Source organism: Stomoxys calcitrans, chromosome 1 (genome assembly GCF_963082655.1).
Source record: "Stomoxys calcitrans chromosome 1, idStoCalc2.1, whole genome shotgun sequence".
Classification (NCBI taxonomy): domain Eukaryota; kingdom Metazoa; phylum Arthropoda; class Insecta; order Diptera; family Muscidae; genus Stomoxys; species Stomoxys calcitrans.
The window spans coordinates 104816437-104844278 of NC_081552.1; the positions used below are offsets into that span (position 1 = coordinate 104816437).

The 27842-nt window shown below is 37.0% G+C and overlaps 1 protein-coding gene across 3 annotated transcripts in view; it reads left to right on the top strand.

Moving 5' to 3' along the window:
* The window catches only part of LOC106094533 (ecdysone 20-monooxygenase), a 90809-nt gene extending 64638 nt beyond the window's left edge, over window positions 1-26171 (top strand). For 2 of the 3 annotated variants that reach the window (XM_059370778.1, XM_059370813.1), the window contains exons 2-9: window positions 7209-7531; window positions 7608-7806; window positions 7876-8271; window positions 8354-8522; window positions 8582-8821; window positions 24746-24958; window positions 25069-25168; window positions 25253-26171. In XM_059370778.1, the coding sequence (XP_059226761.1) occupies window positions 7216-7531; window positions 7608-7806; window positions 7876-8271; window positions 8354-8522; window positions 8582-8821; window positions 24746-24958; window positions 25069-25168; window positions 25253-25311 (1692 nt within the window). In that variant the 5' untranslated portion in view covers window positions 7209-7215 and the 3' untranslated portion in view covers window positions 25312-26171. Of the gene's footprint in view, window positions 1-7208; window positions 7532-7607; window positions 7807-7875; window positions 8272-8353; window positions 8523-8581; window positions 8822-24745; window positions 24959-25068 lie in introns of all 3 variants that reach the window. The other variant, XM_059370861.1, reaches the window with a different exon arrangement.
* The last annotated feature ends 1671 nt before the right edge of the window (window positions 26172-27842 follow it).

A 27842-nucleotide genomic window follows, 5' to 3' on the forward strand; every position in this document is an offset into this window, starting at 1 on the left:
ATATACCCGAATATAATTTATTCAACTATGATTTCAAAGTACGATAAAATAGTGAAAAGCGGAAATATTACCAAATGAACAGGGACATTGTAGAATGCAAACGCGGTATTTATAAATGTTATCATATTTTAACAGTTAATTATCCACAGAGATTATATTAACGTGGAAAACGGCACTGAGGACGGAATATAACATATGTGGATCTAGATTTCGTGGTATTGTGCGCAAAATGCTAAGTATTATTGATTTTACGATTTGTACGATTCATTTTAAATATGTATATATATTACCGTAGAACCAATCAATGATGATGGCTTAGAATGTTTACCTCTTAGTCAAAATGAGGTCCAAGAAGCAGTGACCCGAGTAAAAAACAGCAAGGCAGCAGGAGCCGACGGGTTACTCGCTGAACTATTTAAGACCGGAGGCGACACGCTGAAAAGGCTTATGCATCAGCTTATCTGAGCAATCTGCCTAGCTTACTATGTCCTGTACACAAGAGAGGAGACAAGACGGAATGTGCCAACTACAGAGGAATAAGTCTCTTCCCCATCGCATACAAGATACTCTCCAGTAAACTGTATGAAAGATTAAAACCTAAAATCAATGAGATAATTGGGTCCTATCAATGTGGTTTTAGACCTGGCAAATCCACCTTGGACCAGATATTCACACTGCGCCAAATCCTGGAAAAGACCCGAGAAGGACAAATCAACACCTACCATCTCTTTGTTGACTACAATGCCGCTTTCGATACCCCTTTACGTTCAAAAGTATTGGGTTGCCCAAGAAGTAATTGCGGATTTTTCATATAGTCGGCGTTGACAAATTTTTTACAGCTTGTGACTCTGTAATTGCATTCTTTCTTCTGTCAGTTATTAGCTATTACTTTTAGCTTGCTTTAGAAAAAATTTTAAAAAAAAGTATATTTGATTAAAGTTCATTCTAAGTTTTATTAAAAATGCATTTACTTTCTTTTAAAAAATCCGCAATTACTTTTTGGGCAACCAATATTTTAAACCATGTCTGAGTTTGGTATCCTCGCAAAATTAATAAGACTCTGCAGAATGACACTTGCTGATACGCGTTCCTCAGTAAGAATAGGAAAGAATCTCTCCGAACCATTTAATACCAAACGAGGTTTCAGACAAGGAGACAGCCTATCGTGTGATCTCTTTAATATCCTGCTGGAGAAGATTATACGAGATAAAATTGCAAATTTTGCCCATGAACATTCCACTGAGGAACAGGGGCTAACTTCTCACATATCAATGAGTGCAGTCCGATTGAAGTTTAAGCTCAATATAAGGGGTCCTCCTTTTTATAGCCGAGTCCGAACGGCGTGCCGCAGTGCGACACCTCTTTGGAGAGAAGTTTTTGCATGGCATAGTACCTCACAAATGTTTCCAGCATAAGGAGGGAAAACTACCGCTGAGAAATGTTTTTTTCTGAAGGTCTCGCCAGGATTCGAGGCCCGGCGTTCAGCGTCATAGGCGGACATGCTAACTTCTGCGCTACGGTGGCCTCCAGATTATACGAGATGCAGATGTGAATAGATATGGCTCACTAATCACAAGAGAACTCACTCATGTCGACAACATCGACATCATAGGTCGGTCACCGGAAGTAGTAACTGCAGCCTTTGAAAGAATCGAAAGAGAATCAGTGAAATTATGTCTGGCAGTAAATGGAGATAAGACGAAATGAATGGTTTAAACTCCCAAAACTCCTTGTACAACCGAGCTGATAAAGAAAATGGAGAAAGTTGGGAACCACAACTTTGAGATTGTCAGTAACTTTATCAACCTCGGCACCGCCATAACCGAAACTAATGACACCAATTTTAAGATAAAGCGAAGAATAATACTGGCAAACAGATGTAACTTTGGACTAAGTAAACAGTTTAAAAACAAGGCCACCTCTTGACAGACGAAGATTACACTATACAAGACACTGATACTACCCTTGTTGTTCTGGTATGGGTACTTGTGATTCTGAGGCATGGGTACTTGTGAGAGTAGATGAGGCAGAGAGAAAGATTCTTCGTAAAATACATGAACCAGTTTACATTAATGTTGAATGTAGGCGACGTATGAACCACGAGCTGTATGACGACGATAGCATAGCATCAAAATACAACGGCTGCGTTAGCTAGGTCATGTTGTCAGAATGGATGAAGAAGCTCCAGCAAAGAAATCTTTTGAAGGAAAAACAAGGTGGTACACGCAAACCGGGAAGACCAAAAGCCCGATCAAAAGATCAAGTGGTGGGAGACACCTTGAAACTTGGTGTCAGAGATTTTAGAATGAGCGCAGAAGATCGAGGCGCTTGGAATGCTATTCTACGTTCAGCTAGTGGAGCAAATGTTATGTCATAGCCATTTAAAGTAAAGTAAAGTAAGGACCATGTTCCCGACAATAAAGAGGGGCTCATAATGGAAACGACAATTTTTCTTCTTTTGTCGAAGCCTGGGATCATTAAATAAGATATAAATATTTTTTAAAGAAATATATATCATGTCTTATACGCAATTTAATCCAATGGAATAAAAGTTTTTTTTTTATTATTTTTTTTTTTCAAACAATAAAAAAGTTTCTGTAAAACAAGGGCAACTTTCAAATAATTGGTCTATGGAGATTGTAACTACTTTAATTGGATTTTTGAGCTTATCATAAATCCAAATTGCAAAATTTGGTAATCAATAATACAAATTCCTTTATAGGGCCGATTTTTGAAAATTTTTAGATTGGATGCACAAAATTCTTAATTGAACCTAGTTTTTAGTTTTTTCTGTGTGCCACGTACACAGACCAACCAGTTCTGGTTGGTCACCGAACTTTCCCATATCTGGTGATGTGCTTTAGCATCACTTCCTACAATGAGGTTCTTTTTGCCTACAGAAGCGGCTACAACTAGCAACTTAATGCTTGAAGGTGGCAACTTTAAATCGTGTGCCATATACACCCGAGTAGCTTTCTTATAGATAGCCTCGTCGATTCCTGACTGACATGGGATTGGGATTTCAGTGCCCTCAGCGGAAAGCTGATGGCCCACCATTGCTGCCCAGTGGGTCGACAGCTTTGAGCTTCTTTCATTGCGTTTGCGTTACATCTCTATAAAAATGTTGATCCATTCTTTGAGAATTCTTACGTTTAGGAACCACATCATACCATGAAATACATACGGCACCCTCCAAACAAAAGAATTGACCCTCAGTATACATTAAGGGCTATAAATCCTGATGGAAGCACCATAATGGTTCTGGGGTGCTTTTTCATGGTATTTTGGGGTTCCTAAACGTAAGAATACTCAAAGAGTGTATCACCATTTCCTTATAGAGGTAAAAAAAATGCAATGAAAGTTCATAACATGCCAACTTCAGTCGTTATTATGGACGAGAATACTCGAAAACATGCCTTCAGGGGCGTTAAACCCTGGATTTTCTAATAAAATATAGATTTTTTGGTCTGATCCTCCCGGATGACCGTATTCAAATACTTTACAGAACTTTTGGAACTTAGGAGGAGAACAAATTGAAATTCGGATGAGTTATTCCAAAATGTACACTTAGGGTAAATATCTCCCAAGTTCGCCGAAAAGTTAGTTGCAAACCTTCCCCCAAGTTGAAGAGCAGGACTTACATGAAAGAGTCATCCAACTAGTTATCTGAGAGCTAAGAACCTTAAGAACAACCCGAACAACCAAATTAGGTTACACAAATCATACCTCTTTTTACTTAATACAAGAAAAACATATTTGTCCCGAATTAACTGTCCAAACAAAAATTGGATGAAATATTTCTTTGCCTTTTTATATAAACTCAGCTACTTTTTCGCCTGTATTTTTATACCCTACACCACTACTGTGGTACAGGGTATAATATTTTAGTGAATTTGTTTATAACATCCAAAAGGAAGAGAGATAGCCCCATTGATAAGTATACCAATCGACTCAGAATCACTTTCTGATTCAGTTTAGCTATGTCCGTCTGTCTGTCCATGTTAATATGTGTACAAAGTACAGGTCGCAATTTTCATCCGATCGTCTATAAATTTGGCACAAACATTTGTTTGGGCCTAGAGACGAACCCTATTGAAATTGGAAAAAATCGGTTCAGAATTGGATATAGCTCTCATATATATTCTAACAAAACTTTACAAGAGGGATTCTTTTATAAGTCTCGACATTATTGGTAAATTCAAAGAAATCGGTTCAAATTAAGATATAGCTCCCATATAGTCAGATTTGCACTAGTATTGCAATATTTGGTCATTTGTTAAACGATTCACACGAAAATTGTTACAAAGGATTGCCTTACGATTCCCAGTATTGCTGTTGAATTTTATAGAAATCGGTTCAAATTTAGATATAGCTCCCATTTTAAATAATACTCAATAATTTAGTAATTTTTTGGCACGAAGGTTTCTCTTATAACTCTTCTGATGACTGATGAATTTCATAGAAATTTGTTCAGTTTTAGTTATAGCTCCCATATATATGCTCTCCCGATTTTCACTTTTAAGGCCTTGCTGTACACCACTGTACACTCGATTCAAAGTGAGATACCCCCACTTAATTGTTAATACAAGCGAAGTATGTAATCCGATTTTTACGATCAATATCTTCTTTTGTTCATAGGTAATATGGCTTGGTGTGTAAGTTATAAGACTTGACAAAATTTTTCCGCTTTGGATTCGTTTGATTTGAAAAAGAGAAAATATTTTAATTTTTTTCAAAAAAAAAAAAAATATTATTTCAAAGTGTAATAAACATTATTTGAGTCATGAATAGACAAAAACTCATTCATTCGTGCAACTAGAAATAATTTTTGAGAAAAAACAAGTAAAAGCGTGCTAAGTTCGGCCGGGCCGAATCTTATACACCCTCCACCATGGATCGCATTTGTCGAGTTCTTTTCCCGGCATCTCTTCTTAGTCAAAACAGGATATAAGAAAAGATTTGCTCTGCTATTAGAGCGATATCAAGATATGGTCCGGTTTGGACCACAATTAAATAATATGTTGGAGACCTGTGTAAAATGTCAGCCAATTCGAATAAGAATTGGGCTCTTTGAGAGCTCAAAAAGTTAAATAGAGAGATCGATTTATATGGGAGCTGTATCGGGCTATGGACCGACTTGTACTTTATTTGACATAGTTGTTGAAAGTAACAATAAAAAACGTCTTGCGAAATTTCAGCCAAATCGGATAGGAATTGCGCCCTCTAGAAGCTCAAGAAGTCAAGTCCCCAGATCAGTTTATATGGCAGCTATATCAGGTTATGGACCGATTTGAATCATACTTGGCACAGTTGTTCGATATCGTAACAAAACACGTCGTGCGAAATTTCATTCCAATCGGATAAGAATTGCGCCCTCTAGAGGCTCAAGAAGTCAAGACCCCAGATCGGTTTATATAACAGCTATATCAGGTTATGAACCGATTTGAACCATACTTGGCACAGTTGTTCGATATCGTAACAAAACACGTCGTGCAAAATTTCATTCCAATCGGATAAGAATTGCGCCCTCTAGAGGCTCAAGAAGTCAAGACCCCAGATCGGTTTATATAACAGCTATATCAGGTTATGAACCGATTTGAACCATATTTGGCACAGTTGTTGGATATCATAACAAAATACTACGTGCCAAAATTCATTCAAATTGGATAAGAATTGCGCCCTCTAGAGCCACAAGAAGTCAAGACCCAAGATCGGTTTATATGGCAGCTATATCAGGTAATGGACCGATTTGAACCATACTTGGCACAGTTGTTCGATATCGTAACAAAACACGTCGTGCAAAATTTCATTCCAATCGGATAAGAATTGCGCCCTCTAGAGGCTCAAGAAGTCAAGACCCCAGATCGGTTTATATAACAGCTATATCAGGTTATGAACCGATTTGAACCATACTTGGCACAGTTGTTGGATATAATAACGAAATAAGTCGTGCAAAATTTCAATCCAATCGGATAAGAATTGCGCACTCTAGAGGCTCAAGAAGTCAAGACCCAAGATCGGTTTATATGGCAGCTATATATGGTTATGGACCGATTTGAACCATACTTGGCACAGTTGTTGTATATCATAACAAAACACGTCGTGCAAAATTTCATCCCAATCGGATAAGAATTGCGCACTCTAGAGGCTCAAGAAGTCAAGACCCAAGATCGGTTTATATGGCAGCTATATCAAAACATGGACCGATATGGTCCATTTACAATACCAACCGACCTACACTAATAAGAAGTATTTGTACAAAATTTCAAGCGGCTAGCTTTACTCCTTCGGAAGTTAGCGTGCTTTCGACGGACGGACGGACATGGCTAGATCGACATAAAATTTCACGACGATCAAAAATATATATACTTTATGGGGTCTCAGACGAATATTTCGAGTAGTTACAATCAGAATGACGAAATTAGTATACCCTCCATCTTATGGTGGAGGGTATAAAAAGTCTTCACCAGAGTGTACATATTGCAGCCTACACATTTATCGGCGTGCCGTCCATTCAATCATCTGTTTTGCGCTACTTCTTATTTTGCTTGTTTCGTTTTAACGATGGATTTCTTTGGATTTCTTTTTAAAAAGTTAAGGCATATGTGGTGTGCTAGAAACGCATTGTGCAGACTACTGGGCACAGTTATTGAAAGTCATAACCAACTATATGTGCAAAATTTCAATCAAATCGGATAAGAACTGCACTCTCTATAAGCTCAAGAAGTCTAATCGGGAGATCGGTTTAAATGGCAGCTATATCAAAACATGGACCGATTTGGCCCATTTACAACTCCAACTAACCTACACTCATAAGAAATATTTGCGCAAAATTTCTAGCGCCTAGATTTCCACCTTCGAAACGGACTTTACTATATCACCTTAGGTCCATATCGCCTCTTGTCTTGCTGGATACAATGACATGTCTCGCCACTTAAACTTCTGTCAATATATAAGCTGTTCTAAGCTATGGTAAGGTAGACTGGCATCGGTATAAGGTCTCACATAATGAGTTTTGTAGCCAATCGAAGAGAGATGTAACGGTGCTTCTAAGGCAAAAAAAAAACGAAATGCACTTAGCACATATCAATTAGCTTTACCGAAAAATAGAAACACAATTTGCATGTTGCATTATAGATATATGTACATATTTGAAGATATAAAGCCTAACATTTCATCATCCCCTTTTTTATATTTATCACTTTTAGAGTTCTAATGGTTATGGCTTTGGTGCTTCTGGTGGCAATTGCCATTTTGTTGGCTTTCTATTGTAACTTAGATTTGCGCAAATTCTCAGAATGTTACATAAAGCCACTGCTCTTTAAACAGGATCGAGTGAACAAATACAACAACACAGATTCGGAAGCATCCTTAACCTCGGATACAGATTACTATCATGCGCGTGAGATAAGACCGAAGGGAGTATTTGATATTCCTGGACCAAAGCCGCTGCCAATGGTTGGCACCAAATGGATATTTTTGTTATTTTTTCGAAAATACAAAATGTCTCGGCTTCATGAGGTTTATGCGGGTGAGCTTTCAGCGACGCCATTTTTCATTTTCATTGGCATTTTATTGAGTTTGTTTTTTATTTTGTCTCCTTAAAGATCTTAATCGTAAATACGGTGATATCGTTTTGGAAGTCATGCCCTCGGGTCTACCCATCGTACACTTGTTCAACCGTTCCGATTTGGAAAAAGTTCTAAAATATCCCAGCAAATATCCCTTTAGACCTCCCACGGAAATTGTGGTGACCTATCGTCGCTCAAGACCCGAACGCTATGCCAGCGTCGGCATTGTTAATGAGTAAGTTTGGTGATTTTTTTGTATTTCTCTGGCCTGTGGACTTGTCGATTAAATCACTATTCCGTTCAGACAGGGTCCCACATGGCAAAAGCTACGTTCCTCACTCACCTCATTCATCACCTCGCCCAGAATACTGCAAAACTTTTTGCCAGCCCTAAATTTGGTATGTGATGATTTTATTGACCTTTTAAAAGCACATAGAGATCCTCATACGTTCGAGGTTACCAATTTTGAAGATATTGCCAATTTGATGGGTCTAGAGGCTGTGTGTACCCTTATGCTGGGACGTCGCATGGGATTTCTCTCCACCACCACCGAACAACCGGAAAAAATCAGGCAACTGGCCACAGCAGTCAAACAACTGTTCATATCCCAAAGAGACTCGTACTACGGCTTCGGCATGTGGAAATACTTTCCCACACAGACCTATAGGAAGTTTGCTTGGGCCGAGGAGACTATTTACGAGTAAGTATTCCCAGGTGTTCGAATTTCAATATCCCTCCGGCTCTTAAGAAATCTAGAAAGTAACTTCTCAGTTCATGCATAGTGTGATTTCGGAAATGGTCGATCAGGCTCTGGAAGAGAATAATGCTAATTTTATGCACCACGACGATGATGTGCGTAGTGTATTCCAACATATTCTCGAATTGAAAGATTTGGATATACGAGATAAGAAGTCGGCCATCATTGATTTCATTGCAGCTGGCATAGAGACGGTAAGTGTATCTTGGTATAAGTAGAGCTTACAATAAAATGTACACCCCCTTTTTTTTAGTTGGCTAATACCTTGTTGTTTGTCTTGAGTTCGGTGACAGGCAATGCTGAGGTCATTTCCAAAATTCTAGAAGAATTTCAGGAGCACCGCCACACATTAATACTGCAGGAAGCTTTCACCAATGCCATATTCACCAAAGCCTGTATTCAGGAATCGTATCGCATAAGGCCGACAGCATTTTGTTTGGCGCGAATACTGGAGGAGGATATGCAGCTTTCGGGCTATGATCTTAAAGCAGGGGTAAGTATCTGTAATGACAATGCCATAAATCCTTCAAAAGTCGATTTTAAAAGACAAAAAGTTGATCATTTGGTACAGCTGTGCTGAATTTCAAATACCATCTACATAATAATTGGTGATTACAACTGAGGTACGAGTGGAGTTGCACTCTGAAGGCGGTCCAAAATTAAAATAAATTTTTTTTATCAGTTTTTATGAGACATATGGAAGCTTTTATAACTATTTGGACCATACCTGACATTGAAGTTGAAAGTCATAATATTACATAACAGTAAAAGCAGACAACAAAGGCGCCCTCTAGAGATTAAGAAGACAAATCGAGTGTTCGGTTTATATGGGAACTTTAACAGATTAATCCCATAGTCGAAATAAAAAACACCACGTGCCAAAATTTTAGCCAAATTCGATAATATTTCCTCCCTTTTGGGGTTCAAGTATACCAATCTGAAGATCGTCTTATGCAAAAAAATTTGCCCATGAACATTCCATTAAGGAACATATCAATGAGTGCTGTCCGATTCAAGTTTAAGCTCAATGACAAAGGACCTCATTTTTATAGCCGAGTCTGAACGACGTGCCGCGGTGCGAAACCTCTGTAGGGGAAAGTTTTTACATAGCATAGTACCTCACAAAGGTTCGCAGCAATGTTTTCATGTCCTCACAAGGATTCGAACCCATGCGTTTACCGTCATAGCCGGACAGGCTTACCTCAGCGCTACGGTGGCCTGTTTTACCAATTTACTAAACCAACTGATCTACGTTAGTAAAAAGTATTTATTTTTGTTTTTAGTTTTTGCTATATTTATATGGAACGTTTTCAAAATGGTGAATCAGCAGTACTTTAAAATAGAATTACATCCTCAGAACAAGCCTTGAGTTCCTCACATTGTAAGTTGGAATGCGTGGTATGTAAAACCTACAAATTTTTAAAACCTACAAATTTGTGAAACAACTCCATTTAAAATAATTTATTAATAAAATGTATTGTATATGGGAGCGTATGATTAATATTTGATAAATGTTACACATACGTCATACGCGATCTCTGCTACTTGTTTTTCGAATAACACCACACTGAGGTAATGGACAAAAAATTATTTGCAAATAAAATCGGCAAATCATGGGTGCTAAGCAATTTGTGGCAGCTCTTTTTCCACATACCACGGGTTTTTCACATATAATTGAACGATATTTTATACAAAATACGCAATTTTGACAGTAAAGATTTTTCATATACTTCAGATATATATTCACCATCAATATAGCAAAAACTGTTTAGATTTAACACTCAAATATGATACGATGTAACCGTTTAGTGGAGCGGACGTGTTTTTTATTTCTCTCCTCAAAGAAAAATATCTGTACCCAGGAATAGGTACTGCCTTTTATGCAAAAATTTTTAAGCCTTGACTCCGAAGACCCAAAAGCTGCGGACCGTTGTATGTTGTCAGACTAACAGATGGGAAGAGACGGATAAACCAGAGAGATGCGCAATTCGTCCCCAGCCGATTCACATTTAGACAGCGACATTGTCATTGAAATGACGGAAATAACTGCATCACAACCGAATCGAGAGATGACGACAGCGGGATGACGGCAGTAGTGATTAAGGGCTTTACAAAGCTCACAAGAAGACCGAGGAAGCAATCCAGGGCACGACAAAGGAGCATGCTGGAAGGGATAGAACTGACATTCTATGCACTTCTACTGGAAAGAAAATCAGATCAGAGCATAGTGCTGCTGAAACGCTGAAAAAAAGCTCCCCGCTTTCAAGTACTCTGGAAAGACCAAGCCAGCCCTCCCACAACGGAAACTTCAGACCGCCGCCTGCAGAGGGAGACAAAGTGGGAAAGTAACGAAGGAAGCGCGCAAGGTCCATGAGTCTTGATGGAGGTCTGTGCCAACCAAAAGGACACAACAGGCATCATTAAAGGGGAGATGGTCGCTGATCGGTCCCAAATGGAGGATCTGGTTAACGAACGGATTTTCGAACAAGTGTAGAAGTCTGAAGAGGGTCCACCCAAACAAGTTATGAGCTGCGAGTATAGGGGGGACATCTTTACGCTGCGCCTTGCGTTAGCAGAATGTACTGATGCCGGCAAAAACCTGGTTGGGAGTATCCACACTCCCTGGGGCGCAAAGCTCCACCCAGTGAGAAAGATGGACATCCCCAGCTTACAAAGGCGACAGCCTTCATCAAGGGATTGGGCAGCAAATTCGCGACGGAATGCATCGTGGGATCTTTAAGCAAGCAAAACCCCCAACCCCAAAACCTACCAAATATATATATATATATATACACCAATCACTACAATATGGGACTCAAATGAAAGGTATTTAAGATAAGAAAACGTATCTGATATCCAATTGTCCGACCAACTGTTTGGGAGACCACTGACCATGGGAATATGGGGCTTAAATGAAAATTCTTTGGGAGTAAAGCCCGGATCTGAATCAATATTCGGGAAAAGTGTCTATGGGGCCACCCCACACCGCCCAAATAGGAAGTATTTGCTGACTATTGCAATATGAGGCTTTTTTGCAATAAGAGGGCTTTTAGAGTAGAACACGAGTCCGATATATATTTTCAAAGCCAAGTCACTTAGTGACCGCCCCATCTCCCAAATCACTCCCCAAACCGGTCATGTTTGCCGACTATGGAAAAATGGAGCTCCAATGAATGGTATTTGGGAGTAGACCATGAATCTGACATCAACATTCGGGACCAACTGTCTAGGGGACGTCCCACCACCATAACAACCCCCAAGTAAGACGCATTTGCTCACCAAGACAATATGGGTCTTTAAGACTGTGGAGCTCGATCTTCATAGTTTTTAGGGCCCATACCCCAAACCGGGCATATTTGCTGGCTTTCCCAATAAGGGATTTAAGTGAATGGTATTTGAGATTAGAAAACGAATTTGATATCCAATGGAAATATGGGGTTCAAATATTTGAGAATAAAGCACGTTGTTGATATATTTTCAGGGCTTAGTAATTGGGGGACCACCCCACCCCCCAAATCATCCTTAATTCGGGCATATTTACCGACCATGCCAATGTGGCTTAAATGAAAGGTAATGGGGGCAGAGCAAGAATTGATACCCACTTTTGGGACCAATTTTTGGGGGTCCACCCCCTTCCCGAAATACCCCACAAACAGCTATTTTGTACTGACCATCGCAATATGGGGCTTAAATAAAGGTATTTGGGAGTAGAATACGAATTTGATATCCAAATGTAGGACCATGTATTTAGGGCATCACCCCTTCCCCAAAACACCCCCAAAGAGTAAACATTTTTCGACCATTCCAATATGTGGCTCAAATGAAAGGTTTTTGAGAAAACGAATTTGATAACCAATTTTGGGACCGTGTGTTTGGGGGTCATCTCATCCTGTAAACTCCTCCTCAAAACCAATGGCAATTTAAATAAATGGTATTTGAGAGAAGAGCACGATGCTGATATTTTTTCAGGGCACAGTGTCTGGGGGACCGCCTCACCCCCGAAAACACTCCTTAATCAGACATCATGAGAATATCGGGCTGAAATAAAGTTTTTTAAGAATGTAGTACACCTTACATCCAAACTTAAATTCGTATACCAATAAAGATCATATGGGATTCATATGAGGGAACTTCTATGGTTAAACTGTTTGCCAAGCGATATACTATTTTCGTAGCATGGTATTTCACTAAAAGCTCTTTAATTGTCGAAAATAAATATTCCAAGGAAAATTTTGTTCCATATAAAGTAAAGGAAGGCGCAGCGGAGCGGATCCGATCTAGCAAGTATTAATATATAACTTGTATCAGCCCTACATAACCAGTTATTTGGTCTTTTCGTTTTTATCCATCTGTAGAAAGATTCGTAAACCGTACGATTTGAGAGCATTAAAAAAATTTAGTTTTACGTTATTTTTTAAACTTAGTCGTGATTTTCTCGTCAGTGTCTCATAAGTCGTGATTTATTCCTAAGTCGTGATTGGTGTTGTGAGCTTATTTCCATTACTCACGCACACGCGCGAACAATTTTAATTCAATCACGACCACGCGCCATCGCTTGATTGAATTTGGATTTCACTCACGAACCATGTGACTCACCCGTGATTCACGCGTGACACGAAAACTTACGACAGTAAACTGGCCATCAGGGCAATAACAACCAGGACGGTAAGATCACGAACAGTCTTGGAGTGTTAGAAGAAGATTAACGCCTTCTATGAGGATGGCACTATGCACAATTGGGTGCCGGGCTGCAGGGGAGTAAGGGAAAATGAAAGAGCAGACGATTTGGTAGTGCATGCCGAAGGACTGCCGTCAATAAACTTGGTTAACCCGAAGACTTTCGTGTCGACGCAATCCGAGTTTAGGGCGTGGGTGATGAACGTGCATGTAACACTGAGGACCAGCGAACGGTCGGTAGGACGATGCGAACGGTCGGTAGGGAGATCCGGATCGTGAGAAGACTAGGCTATTACTGAAAGGAAGTTAGAAGGAGACCAGTATAGCTTTCGGTATTGTAACAGGATACATAGACTACCAGCTCACTTAAGCAAATCGGTGCGGCAAGTGATAGCATATGTGGGGCAAGATGATGACGTTTGAGCATTTCCTATATCTTGCCCGGCTTTCGCGGCTAATAGACACCGGCACTTAGGTGGGGAAACAATACCAGACACGAACCAACTTAGGGGCAAAATAAAAAATTTTGCCCATGAACGTTCCAGGGGCAAAATTCTCACATATCAATGAGTGCAGTCCGAATCAAGTTTAAGCTCAACGATAAGGGGCCTCCTTTCCATAGTCCGAACGGCGTGCCGCAGTGGCATAGTACCTGCCAAATGTTACCATGTGGGATTTGAACCCAGGCGTTCGGCGTCATAGGCGGAAATGATAACCTCTGCACCACAGTGGCATCCAACTTAGGGGCATGGTGTGGAAAATAATTAGGGATTTGTAAAATAGCTCGGAATTCCCAACTTAGATTTTCTTTTTCGAGGTTACTCCTTAGTATTTAGAGCACACAAAAGCCGATTACACTCAAAAAGCCGATTAAAAGCAAAATCGGGAGATAGGTTTATATGGGTGTTGTATCAAGCTATTGATTGATTCAGACAATATTAGACACGTATGTTGAAGGTCATGGGAGAAACAGATGTACAAAATTTCAGCCAAATTGGATAAGAAAGAGGCTCAATCGGATAAGAAAGAAAGAGATCGGATTCCAGATCGGTTTATATGGCAGCTATATCAGGTTCTATACAAATTTACGCCATACTTAGCACAGATATTTGAAGTCATAACAAAACACCTCATGCAAAATTTCAGCCAAATCCTCTAGAGGCTCAAGAAGTCAAGACCCCAAATCGGTTTATATGGCAGCTATATCAAAACATGGACCGATTTGGCCTATTTACATTACCAACCGACCTACACTAATAAAAAGTATATGTGCGAAATTTCAAGCGGCTAGCTTTACTCCTTCGAAGTTTAGCGTGCTTTCGACAGACAGACGGACAGACGGACGGACATGGCTAGATCGACTTAAAATGACATGACGATCAAGAATATATACTTTGTGGGGTCTCATATTTCGAGGTGTTACAAACAGAATGACGAAATTGGTATACCCCGATTCTATGGTGGAGGGTATAAAAAACAGTGGAAACAGCAAACGTTTTTGAGTTTGTTGAGCAGTGTTATTTGTCTAGGCGGGCTGACATGTCCCTTACAGGTTTTTTTCTGAGATAGATGACCTCCAAACACTTGGTTAACAGTGTTTTTGAGTTTTATATATTCCCAATGAGCGTACATGTCCGTGAAATATATGTGTACTTTGTGTTGATTTTACAACAAATGCAACGTTCATCTTGATTTAAAAAAAAGGACACACGGACAAACGGCGCGTAAAGAAAAGACGGGCATAGCTGAACCAAATGAGTTTCTAAGTCAAATTGTACGCTGCATCTCTGTCGCAATACGAGTACAGATCATTCTATGGCCCAAAAACCTCAACAAGCTTCCTTAGAAAGTACATCCAACTTTGAACATCATGTTTGCACGGTGTATCGTTAATCTATCGTCAAAATATTCAGTATTTCGTGTATTGGAATTAAAAGGAAAACAAATAAAAGCGTGCTAAGTTCGGCCGGGCCGAATCTTACATACCCTCCACCATGGATCGCATTTGACGAGTTCTTTTCCCGGCATCTCTTCTTAGGCAAACAAAGGATATAAGAAATGATTTGCTCTACTATTAGAGCGATATCAAGATATGGTCCGGTTTCGACCACAATTAAATTATATGTTGGAGACCCGAGTAAAATGTCAGCCATTTCGAATATGAATGGCACCCTTTGGGGGCTCAAGAAGTTAAATAGAGAGATCGATTTATATGGGAGCTGTATCGGGTTATAGACCGATTCAGACCATAATAAACACTCAAGAAGTCAAGATCCCAGATCGGTTTATATGGCAGCTATATCAGGTTATGAACCGATTTGAACCTTATTTAACACAGTTGTTGAAAGTAAGAATAAAATACGTCTTAATTTCAGCCAAATCGGATAGGAATTGCGCCCTCTAGAAGCTCAAGAAGTCAAGTCCTCAGATCTGTTTATAGGACAGCTATATCAGGTTATGAACCGATTTAAACCATACTTGGCACAGTTGTTGGATATCATAACAAAATACCACGTGCAAAATTTCATTCCAATCGGATAAAAATTGCGCACTCTAGAGGCTCAAGAAGTCAAGACCCAAAATCGGTTTATATGGCAGCTATATATGGTTATGGACCGATTTGAACCATACTTGGCACAGTTGTTGGATATCATAACAGAATACGTCGTGCAAAATTTTATCTCAATCGGATAAGAATTGCGCACTCTAGAGACCCAAGAAGCCAAGACCCAAGATAGGTTTATATGGCAGCTATATCAAAACATGGACCGATGTGGCCCATTTACAATACCAACCGACCTACACTAATAAGAAGTATTTGTGCAAAATTTCAAGCGGCTAGCTTTATTCCTTCGGAAGTTAGCGTGCGTTCGACAGACAGACGGACGGACGGACATGGCTAGATCGACATAAAATATCGCGACGATCAAGAATATATATACTTTATGGAGTCTCAATCGAATATTTCGAGTAGTTACAAACAGAATGACGAAATTAGTATACGCCCCATCCTATGGTGGAGGGTATAAAAATAATGAGAGAATGCCTTTCGCTAATTGGAAAAAACTACTTATAATTATAATTTTTTATCGGACGAGTTTAACGGCCCGCATATAAACACAATTTAGTCTTTTCAATCGTGCTTCTATGCCCATCACTAGCATAGAACCCTCTCCCGATTTTCGGTAGGTGTGTTTTCATTGACTGCAACTTGGCGCAAAAAAGGTCAATTTTGTCCACTTCCTCATCACAACCGTGGACCTGAGTTAAAGAAAATGGATTCACAGATGGAAATGGCTGATTCCAACCAGGAAGTAATTATAAAATAGAATTTAAATATGTCCATAATAATGGGTATCTTAAGTTCGGAACGGTTGAAGTAAGTGAAATTGTACTTGTTTTACACTTTTCGTATCCCTCTTAACCACCTGAAACAAATAAAACAAACTTGCATATACACTGGCTCACAAAAGTTAGTATGCACCCATGTAAATAAAAAGTGTCTTTATGAATAAACAACTTTTTGGCAACACTGGTTCAAAAAGCACACCCACGTTTCGTGTTTTGTTTCACTGTCAAACATCTTCAGATTGGTGTATAATAATCCATGAATCGTCTTACAAATGAACAAAGCTTGCAAATTATTGAATTTTATTATCTAAATGCGTGCATTCTTAAAAAAGTACATCACGCGATTCTTCTATTTTATGGACGAAGCTCATTTTTGACTCAATGGGTACGTTAATAAGCAGAACAGAAGTGAAGATCAGCTTTTAAGCATATCGAATAAAAATTTTGTTATAAAAATTAATTTTGGTAGTTCATAAGGAAAACTGCTTTTACTTTTATCGTAAAAATATTTAATTTAGCTGTTTCAATTAACTACTAGATGTTTATTCATAAAGACATTTGGTTACATGGGTGCATACTAACTTTTGTGAGCCAGTGCTCATGTGTATTTTAAAACAATAACGAAAGGGCCACCCGTAGTGAGATTCTCTTCTTACCGACAGAATTAACGATATTTGTCGGTAAGTGCTATTCTATATTCAAAGTTAACCGAAATTTGTCTGTATGAACTTTCGGTAGCTACCGAAAATTATCGGTAAGTTAACAACAACAACAAAAATAGTCGTCAAGTCCAACCGACAATGTTTGAACATTTTAAAAATTCAAATTTTAAATATCACCAGCATTAGTGGTAACCTTTGATTACAGAATGACCTAATCGTGATTTCAACCGAATTTTTCGTCAATCTAGAGAATCGCTCTACAGATAAGTTAATGGCGTCAAAAATGTTTGCATACTTTTAGGCAGTAATAATAATTGGAGATGGGTTTCTACCGGGTAAATACTCAACGCTTTGGTATTTATTGGGTAAATATCTAATAAATACCTTTTTTGAATATTTATTTGGGTATTTATAATTTTTCAAATATCTTGGTATAAAAACATTTTCTAATCAATTTTTGATGATTTCATATTCTGATCTTCTGATCTCATAAAATCGGATTTTAGTTATATATAGCCGCTATATAGACCGATCTCTAGACTTAAAGTCTGGAGGCAATAATTTAGTTATTTTTATCCTATTTCGATGAAATTTAGCACTACTAGTTCTGGTAGACTCCTACCCATTTCCGTGAGGTGTGATTCAGATCGGACTATATTTGGATATAGCTGCCTATAAAACGATATTTGGATATAGCTGCCTATAAAGATACTATTGAACATCATCAGAGGACGGACGTGTAAAAGTAGGCTCCTTTCAAACGGCAAAAAAATAAGGTAAACAAGCCGAGATTCCCTTTGTTTCGCACTTCAAAACACACCCCTTCAAACTCGTCACCGGATTCATAAGGAAGAACCTCTTGTAAAGTTCGTGGTGAGCCGATAATTTGTTTTCTTTTATCAACAAAATTTTCATAAATATTGTCACTCAAAATACAAAACAACGAGTAGACAAACACCGACACAACAAATAAGCATATCAGCTGACCTTATCCAACCAAGTTTAGTGATGGTAATCTACCGATAACAACAAAGCAAAAGTTATCGATATCTAATCTACTGCGATCGACAGCATTACCATTCATTGGCAGGGTTCAGAAATATGCAAGATAATTTTCAAACACCCAAGAGGAAACACAACGAAATATCATCGCCAGAAAAACCAAAGTCATCAACATCAAACATGGAGCCAACTGAACTCATAAAACTTATAAAAGAAACTATTAACTCCAATTTAGACGAAAAGCTCAAATCGCTACCTACGAAAGCAGACATAGAAGACATAAAATGCGAGATAATTGCTATCAGCACTGATATAAATGCACTGAAGTCAGAGAATCAGAGTTTGAAAGAAGAGCTAAGTAAAGTGAAATAGAAAATAGTCAGTATAAAAAGGATATTACTTGGCTAGAAAATCAAATCAGGTCAAGTAAGTTATTTATTAAAGGCCTACCAAGTGCAAAAAATCCAAAAGAAGAGGTGCAAAAACTGTTCACAGAAAAATTAAACGTAACGGCAAGTACGAAAAATGTCCGCAAAGTTTTTGACCGTAACGGAAAAATGGCAGTTATAGCCGAACTTGAGAACGAAGATGCTCTACAACAGATATTTCGAAATACAAAAAAATTGTCGGGCTCTGATATCTCTATTGAACGTATATGATACCAAACAAGCAACAGCACAAAAAGACTTTTCTTATTCTTCGAAAACAAATTTTAGCGGTTAGCAAACAGCATAAAGTTGTTGTAAGAGAAGACAAGCTAAAAATAAAAGACCGTTGGTTTAAATGGAATTCCGATCACAAACTTGTATCTGGCAACGCTGATGGAGAAAAAGAACTTGTCAAATTATATGGGGAGGATATAAAAACTATTTGTTTAAATTATTATCAACTTAATGATGATTCGTATCCAAAAAACTAATAAATAATACACAAGCGATTAAACCGTATAATATTTCGATTTTATCGTACAACATTAATGGCCTAGAAAATAAGTATTTGTACCCAACTTTTTTTCAATATATCAAACAATACAATCAAACCCGCTGAAAATCATATTTCAGCGGGTTTGATTTATTTTTTTAGCATGCGATACGCATTCATAGATACGGCAGAGCAATTGGAGGCTGTTTGATCGGTATAAGCAAACATCTACACGATACTGGTATTTCGTATGAAGTTATTGATATAGGGGAAACCCCGCTTTTAAAATTGTACACAATGGAAAATACTTACAGCGTAATACCTCAATACTTAAGACCTGCCAATTGGGACAATGACTTTGAAAAACTGCAAAGTATTTTCAAGACATAGAAATACAAAACCCTATACTCATAGGTGATTTTAATGTCCGAATCGGAGAAACAAACCAGAATATCGGAGAAATATATAAAAGTAGCTTTTGCTCAGGATATGATTGCAGAAAATCAAGAGATAAAACTGTAAATCAAAAAGGTGTTAAATTTATACAACTATGTGATAATTATAACATGCTTATTTTGAATGGAATAACGAAGGGTGATGAAGATGGAAAATTGACATACATTACGACATTGGGTGAGTCAGTAAACGACATATGCGCGGTATCTAAGGAAGTTTTGGGAAAGATTGAAGAGTTCAGAGTGGAAGATAAAGTATGGTCAGATCATTTCCCTATCCTGACGAAAATAAATATTGAACCCACTTCACGAACGGGGGAAAAGATGTCTCTATTGCCAAAATTGATATGGAAAGATGAAGAAAAGGATAATTATCAAAGAAAGATAAATGAAAGTATACGTAATATCGCTGGTGTAAATCACATCAACCTCAACGATATTAACCAAATAATAGTGAAATCCGCTTCAAAATTGATTAATCACAAAAAGCCTTTTGAGCCGAAAAATAAATGGTACAACAAAAACTGTAATAATGCAAGAATGAAAAGTTTTAAGCTCTTAAAGGTGTACAGGACAACAAGGAATTTGGAAGACAAGAGACGATATATAGTCGCACAAAAAGAGTACAAAACTGTATGCAGTACCAATAAATCCGTGTATTACAATACAATAGCCAACAAATTAAATAACATCAAAAACTCCAAAGAATGGTGGAAAATGGCGAAAGAAATTCGTAACCAATGTAACCTCGTGGGCTCAAATATTACCCCAGATGCCTTTAAATCCTACTATGACAACTTATTAAATAAATCTCAAGAGACCACTCTTATTCACTATGCTCCCCCTTATAAAAATGATATGGATCTCGATAGGCACTTTACGATGTCGGAACTGCAGAAAATGCTAGTGAAAGTTACAAGAAATAAGGCACCCGGCGAGGATAGGATACCATATGAGTTCTTCATAAACGGCACCGAAGAGTTTAATAGTCTGCTGTTAAGAATATACAATACCATTTATTCGAGTGGGGAAATTGATCCTGTATTCACAAAAACTATTATTCACCCAATTCATAAGAAAGGTGATCTAAACGAGCCGTCAAACTACAGGGGCATTTCATTTATGAATTGTGTGGCGAAGTTATTTATGGGTCTTATAAATGAAAGACTATATAATTGGGTTGAAAACTATCAAATTCTTACAGAATACCAAGCTGGATTCCGGAAAAATTATTCAACGGTTGATAATATATACAATCTGGCCTCGATCGTCCACTTGAAATTGGCAGAGAGGAAAAAAGTATATTGTTTTTTTATCGATTTCAAGGCAGCTTTTGACAATATATCAAGGCAAGCCCTTATATATAAATTATTTAGAATGGGTGTATCATATAAAATGGTCTCAATAATAGAGAAAATATACAGCAACACGCAGTCAGCAGTATGGAACGGCAGGGAGCTGTCTGAATACTTCGAAACAACCAAAGGCGTAAAACAAGGATGTCTTTTATCGCCGTTATTATTTGCCCTCTATGTAAATGACCTGCACGAGTTCATCGAAGGTGGTTTGTTTGTGAAAAATATTAACATCCGACTTCTCTTGTATGCAGATGATATCGTTTTCCTAGCAGATGACATAAAAGTACTACAGAAAATGATAGATAATCTGGAAATATACTGCAAAATGTGGAGTTTGGAAGTAAACCTAGCTAAATCCGAAATTATGGTCTTTAGAAATGGAGGAAAATTAAGCAAATACGAAAGGTGGATGTACAACGGCAGAGAAATTAAGATCTCCAACGAGTTTAAATATCTAGGGGTAGTCTTTACTCCGAAAATGAAGTTCAACAAACATGTACAAACCAGAAACAATGAAGCAAAAAACGCTATTAATGCCACATGGAACCAATTCATTGGAAGAGCAGATATAGATATGAATTCTAAATGGAAATTATTTTTAGCCGTTTGTAGATCTATACAAACATATGCTGCCGAAATTTGGGGTTTTTCACACTTCGAAGAGATTAATGCACTCCAAAGATATTTTCTGAAGCGAATACTTAGGGTACCAAGTTTTACACCAAATTATGTACTAATGCTGGAAGCGGAAGTAGAAGACTCACAAATATACACGCTGGGAAAACATTTAAACTATTTGGGGCGAATTTTGTATTACTATACACAAAACAGGCTCCCAAATCAACTATCGGAGATTATATACCAAAAAAATATATTTTGGGTAACAGAATTAAAAGACTTATCTCGAAGCCTACACGTTCAATGGCCACAAACGATGTCTTCACAAGGCAATTGGAACACTTTCTGCAATGATTTATTAAGTGGTATGAAAGAACGATTGCATGAAGAAAGACTGTATAGAAAACAATTCAGCCAGAGCTGGCGGATATATAGATATTTAAACCCAAGCAGATCCCATCTTTACCTAAACAGAAAGTACTCTCAAGCGGAAATCGTGTGGATATTTAAAGCGCGCAGTGGAATTATCCCTCTAGGGTGTAACAGTTTTGATCCCGATGTCTTAAATAAATAATGTAAATTGTGTAACATGCATGAAATTGAAACAATGCAACATTTTCTGGGCATCTGTCCTATACTTCGGGAATTTAGAATGATATCATTCGGAAAGCCGATATTGAACGATGAGGAAATAATCAACATTCTTATATATAAATGAGGATGTTTCATCCGATTTGGATGAAATTTTGTTGAAACCGATCTTCGCATTTAAAGTATTGATCCCATAAAATGAGCATTTTTCATCCGATTTGGATGAAATTTTGTTGAATATTGTCCAAATCGGACCATATTTAGATATAGCTGCCATATAAACCGATCTACCAATATAGAGTATTGAGCCTATAAAAGGAGCATTTTTTATCCGAAATCGAAATTTCACCGAGTTCGGAAGGAAAATAACCAATTTATTGCCTCCAGACTTAAAGTCTGGAGATCGGTCTATATAGCGGCTATATATAACTAATAACCGATTTTATAAGATCAGAAGATCAGATTTATATGCAAGGAATATGAAATCATCAATTGATTAGAAAATGTTTTTATACCAAGATATTGCAAAATATAAATACCCAGCTTTTGGATATAAATGGGTAAATACCCAATTTACCGGGTAAATACTTTTTGGGTATTTACACATTGCCCATCTCTAATAATAATAAAAGGCTTAATATGCAACTATAACGATTCAAACATATTTATGCCTTTCACCGCGGAATGGTGGTTTGCATCCAAAATCCTGTAAAATCGAATTAAGCCCATTTTTATATCCTCCAACATCGAATGGGGATATACAAATTTCGTCATTTCATTTATTACACCTCGATTATTGGTATTGATCGCATAAAATTGATCTGATTTCCGTCGCACAGTAGTCCGAACGACGAAAAAATTTAAAACAAGTAAAAGCGTGCTAAGTTCGGCCGGGCCAAATCTTATATACCCTCCACCATGGATCGCATTTGTCGAGTTCTTTTCCCGGCATCTCTTCTTAGGCAAAAAAGGATATAAGAAAAGGGTTGCTCTGCTATTAAAATTAAATCATATGTTGGAGACCTGTGTAAAATGTCAGCCAATTCGAATAATTTCGAATGAGCCCCTTTGTGGGCTCAAGAATAAAATAGAGAGATCGATTTATATGGGAGCTGTATCGGGCTATAGACCAATTCAGACCATAATAAACACGTATGTTAATGGTCATGAGAGAATCTGTCGTACAAAATTTCAGGCAAATCGGATAATAATTGCGACCTCTAGAGGCTCAAGAAGTCAAGATCCCAGATCGGTTTATATGACAGCTATATCAGGTTATGAACCGACTTGTACTATATTTGACATAGTTGTTGAAAGTAACAATAAAAAACGTCTTGCGAAATTTCAGCCAAATCGGATAGAAATTGAGCCCTCTAGAAGCTCAAGAAGTCAAGTCCCCAGATCTGTTTATATGACAGCTATATAAGGTTATGGACCGATTTGAACCATACTTGGCACAGTTGTTGGATATCATAACAAAACACGTCGTGCAAAATTTCATCCCAATCGGATAAGAATTGCGCACTCTAGCGGCTCAAGAAGTCAAGACCCCAGATCGGTTTATATGGCAGCTATATCAGGTTATGAACCGATTTAAACCATACTTGGCACAGTTGTTGGATATAATAACAAAACACGTCGTGCAAAATTTCATTCCAATCGGATAAGAATTGCGCACTCTAGAGGCTCAAGAAGTCAAGACCCAAGATCGGTTTATATGGCAGCTATATCAGGTTATGAACCGATTTGAACCATACTTGGCGCAGTTATTGGATATCATAACAAAACACGTCGTGCAAAATTTCATTCCAATCGGATAAGAATTGCGCACTCTAGAGGCTCAAGAATTCAAGACCCAAGATCGGTTTATATGGCAGCTATATCAGGTTATGGATCGATTTGAACCATACTTAGCACAGTTGTTGGATATCATAGCAAAACACGTCGTGCAAAATTTCATTCCAATCGGATAAGAATTGCGCCCTCTAGAGGCTCAAGAAGTCAAGACCCAAGATCGGTTTATATGGCAGCTATATCAAAACATGGACCGATATGGCCCATTTACAATACCAACCGACCTACACTAATAAGAAGTATTTGTGCAAAATTTCAAGCGGCAAGCTTTACTCCTTCGGAAGTTAGCGTGCTTTCGACAGACGGACGGACGGACAGACGGACGGACATGGCTAGATCGACATAAAATTTCACGACGATCAAGAATATATATACTTTATGGGGTCTCAGACGAATATTTCGAGTAGTTACAATCAGAATGACGAAATTAGTATACCCCCCATCATATGGTGGAGGGTATAATAAGTCCACAACTTTTTATCTATTGATCTTAACAATACAAAAATTTTAGCCATTTGTAAAGGCTACTATATCAATATCTCTGATACAGGGGCTATAAGTTTTGATCTACTGAATCGATTTATTTCCATGATTTAGAATTCAAACGAAAGAGCTTGGCAATATCTAAAAAACAATTGGGCATGACCTTGCCATCATGTTTCGTTAACGACATATGAAAAGTTTAATTTTATAATATCAAAATTTTGCCTTGTTTTCACACTGTCAAAAAAATTGATTTTTTTTTTAATTTTTTCTTACTTTTAATTAAAGCTTGAAATGTTCCTAACAATTTAAGCTATATACTTTTATATGTTGCACAAGTATTGATAACATTTTATACACCTTATAATGGGTGTTAAAAATATGAACGTGAAATTTGCCCATAACAAATATTAGTTATTATTTGAATTTTTTTTTTGCTTTACAGACTGTGGTTCTCTGCCAGAACATGATTGCCTGTCACAAGGACCAAAATTTTCCCGAAGCCAAAACATTTCACCCCGAACGGTGGATAGACAAAGATGGCAATTTCAGTGTAAACATTGAAAGTTCAACCATTGTGGTACCTTTTGGTATTGGCAAAAGAACATGTCCGGGTAAACGGTTTGTGGAGATGGAAATTGTGTTGCTGCTAGCAAAGGTCTGTCGCATTAATTTATACTGGCACTGTTTTTGATTACCAATCAAATCTATTCTCATCAAATCCCCGTCTACTTTGTTTTTTTTTTTCATTTTTTGTCTAATTTATAGCTACTGCTCGCATTCGACATCACCTTCACAAAGCCGTTGGAAACGGAGTTTGAATTTCTGCTGGCGCCTAAAACTCCTCTAAGTTTAATTATGCGTGATCGTGAGTTCTAAGTCCATCACATTGATCGTCATGAACAACAAAAAGTATTCTTCTCTTTCTCTTTGGTTTATTTATTTTTTTAAGAGTTACCCCATTACTTTCGACGAATCCCCCCTCTCCAACATACAAATTGTAGAATTTAGATTTTAAAAGCCTTGTAAAACTTTAGACTAGCATAATTTTATAATTTTCTGATTGAAATGCGATTGTGAGTTGATTTTTGGTGTTTGGTGATGGTCGGCATGCCCACAGTCACCACAATTCAATATCGAGTGCAATCCTGTTTTGGTCGTTTTTTAGTTCATAAGTAGCAGCATTTTTTGTGTGAGAGTAACGAAAGACTGTATAACGGTATGCAATTAAATGTTATTTATTAAACAAACCGCAAAAAGACTACACTATAAGAATTATCAAAATAAAGACAAATGTAATTATAATAATTTTGTAATAAAAAATAAAAAAAAATGCTATAATCTTCGATATTTTATGATTCGTTTGAACCTTTTTAATCTCTGCGTTCGTGAAAGAAACGTGAACCGAAAAGTCTCATTGAAGAACCTAAATGTCAGTGGACAAATTTGCAATAAAAGAGCATTGCTTTCTTAAAAAAAAGGCACTACGTGTGGCCGATCCTTGGACAGCTCAAAACTTGAGCAAATCCGCGAAGAAAGCAAATCGACAAATAAATGAGACTTCTAAAAGCACAAGAACACAAATCGGAGAATTAGTTTATATGAGGACCATATGTCTTTATGGACTGTATTCTATTTGAGGTAATAAGTGTGCATTAATTACCAAATGACAGTCATACAGTCATGCACTCAAAGACAAATGTTACTCAATATTGCAAATGTCAAAACAGCAGCCGGATGTTTTCAGATGGGTTGTTAAACAATCCGTATCACATTTCGAGCAAATATGTTCAAACTGCAATATCTATAGTCCACAAATGACAACATTATTGCAAATTACACAAAATTTGCGATTGCAATGACCCTAGAAGTAAAAAGCGGGCGATATACATATATGACAGCTATATCTAAATCTGAACCGATTTCCATGAAATCCACCATGAATGTCGAGAGTCAAGAGAAAATACCTACCAAATTTCAAGAGAATCGGTTAACAAATGACCATTTTATTGCATTATTACTGCCAATCGGACGAACATATACATGGGAGCTATATCCAAATCTGAACCGATTTTTTCCAATTTCAATAGGCTTTGTCTCTAGGGCGAAAAAGATACCCATACCAAATTTGACGATGATGGGATGAAAATTGCGACCTGTAGTTTGCACATAAATGAACATGGACAGACAGATAGACGGACATAGCTAAATCGAATCAAGAAGTGATTCTGAGTCGATCGGTATACTTATAAATGGGTCCATCTCTCTATATATATATATAAATATATATATATATATATATATATATATATATATATATATATATATATATATATATATATATATATATATATATATATATATATATATATATATATATATATATATATATATATACATATATATATATATATATATATATATATATATATATAGACATATATATATATATATATATATATATATATATATCAAGTTTTGCTAACCTACACCACTACTGTGGTACAGGGTATTATAACTTTGTGCATTTGTTTGCAGGACCCAAAAGCAAGAGAGATGGACCCATTTATAAGTATACCGATCGACTCAGAATCACTTCTTGATTCGATTTAGCTAGGTCCGTCTATCTGTCTGTCCATGTTCATTTATGTGCAAACTACAGGTCGCAATTTTCATCCCATCATCGTCAAATTTGGTATGGGTATCTTTTTCGCCCTAGAGACAAAGCCTATTGAAATTGGAAAAAATCGGTTCAGATTTGGATATAGCTCCCATGTATATGTTCGTCCGATATATATATATATATATATATATATATATATATATATATATATATATATATATATATATATATATATATATATATATATATATATATATATATATATATATATATATATATATATATATATATATATATATATATGTATATATATATATATATATATATATATATATATATACATATGTAAGGGGTTTAATACTACTTATATGATATTAATAGATATTACTGTTTATAGAAGACGAGATTAAAGATCTTCTTTGATGTATTGTATTTGCATTTATTTTTAATGTGATAATACCCATACAAAAGACTAGGTCTTACATAAAGTATGGGGAAGGTAATCGTACAGTTTTGATTTGCAACTTAGTTATACAGTAAAAATTAAGTGATATATTTCAATTTTAGCAAATTTAAGGCAGCAAAGAAAATTACAGAGATCAAATTAATAAAAGTGAAAAAAATATGAATTGTATACAATAATCAAATTGTAAATGTGTGATACCCAATATTCAATAAACACTTGAAAACATATTGTATTTTAATATGCCATATTTATACAAACCATTAAATGGCAGAATGCATGAACACACATTCCTAAAAAGCTACAAAGTGGAATAACCTGCAGGTAAATTGTATACTAATTTAAGGGTTTATTTTGTAACCGTTTTAAAGATGTTAAGCTTACATTATTTCTGTTGTAAGCATACACTGTTATTAAGTAATTGATATGGGATTGTATTAAACAATGGCATATCAT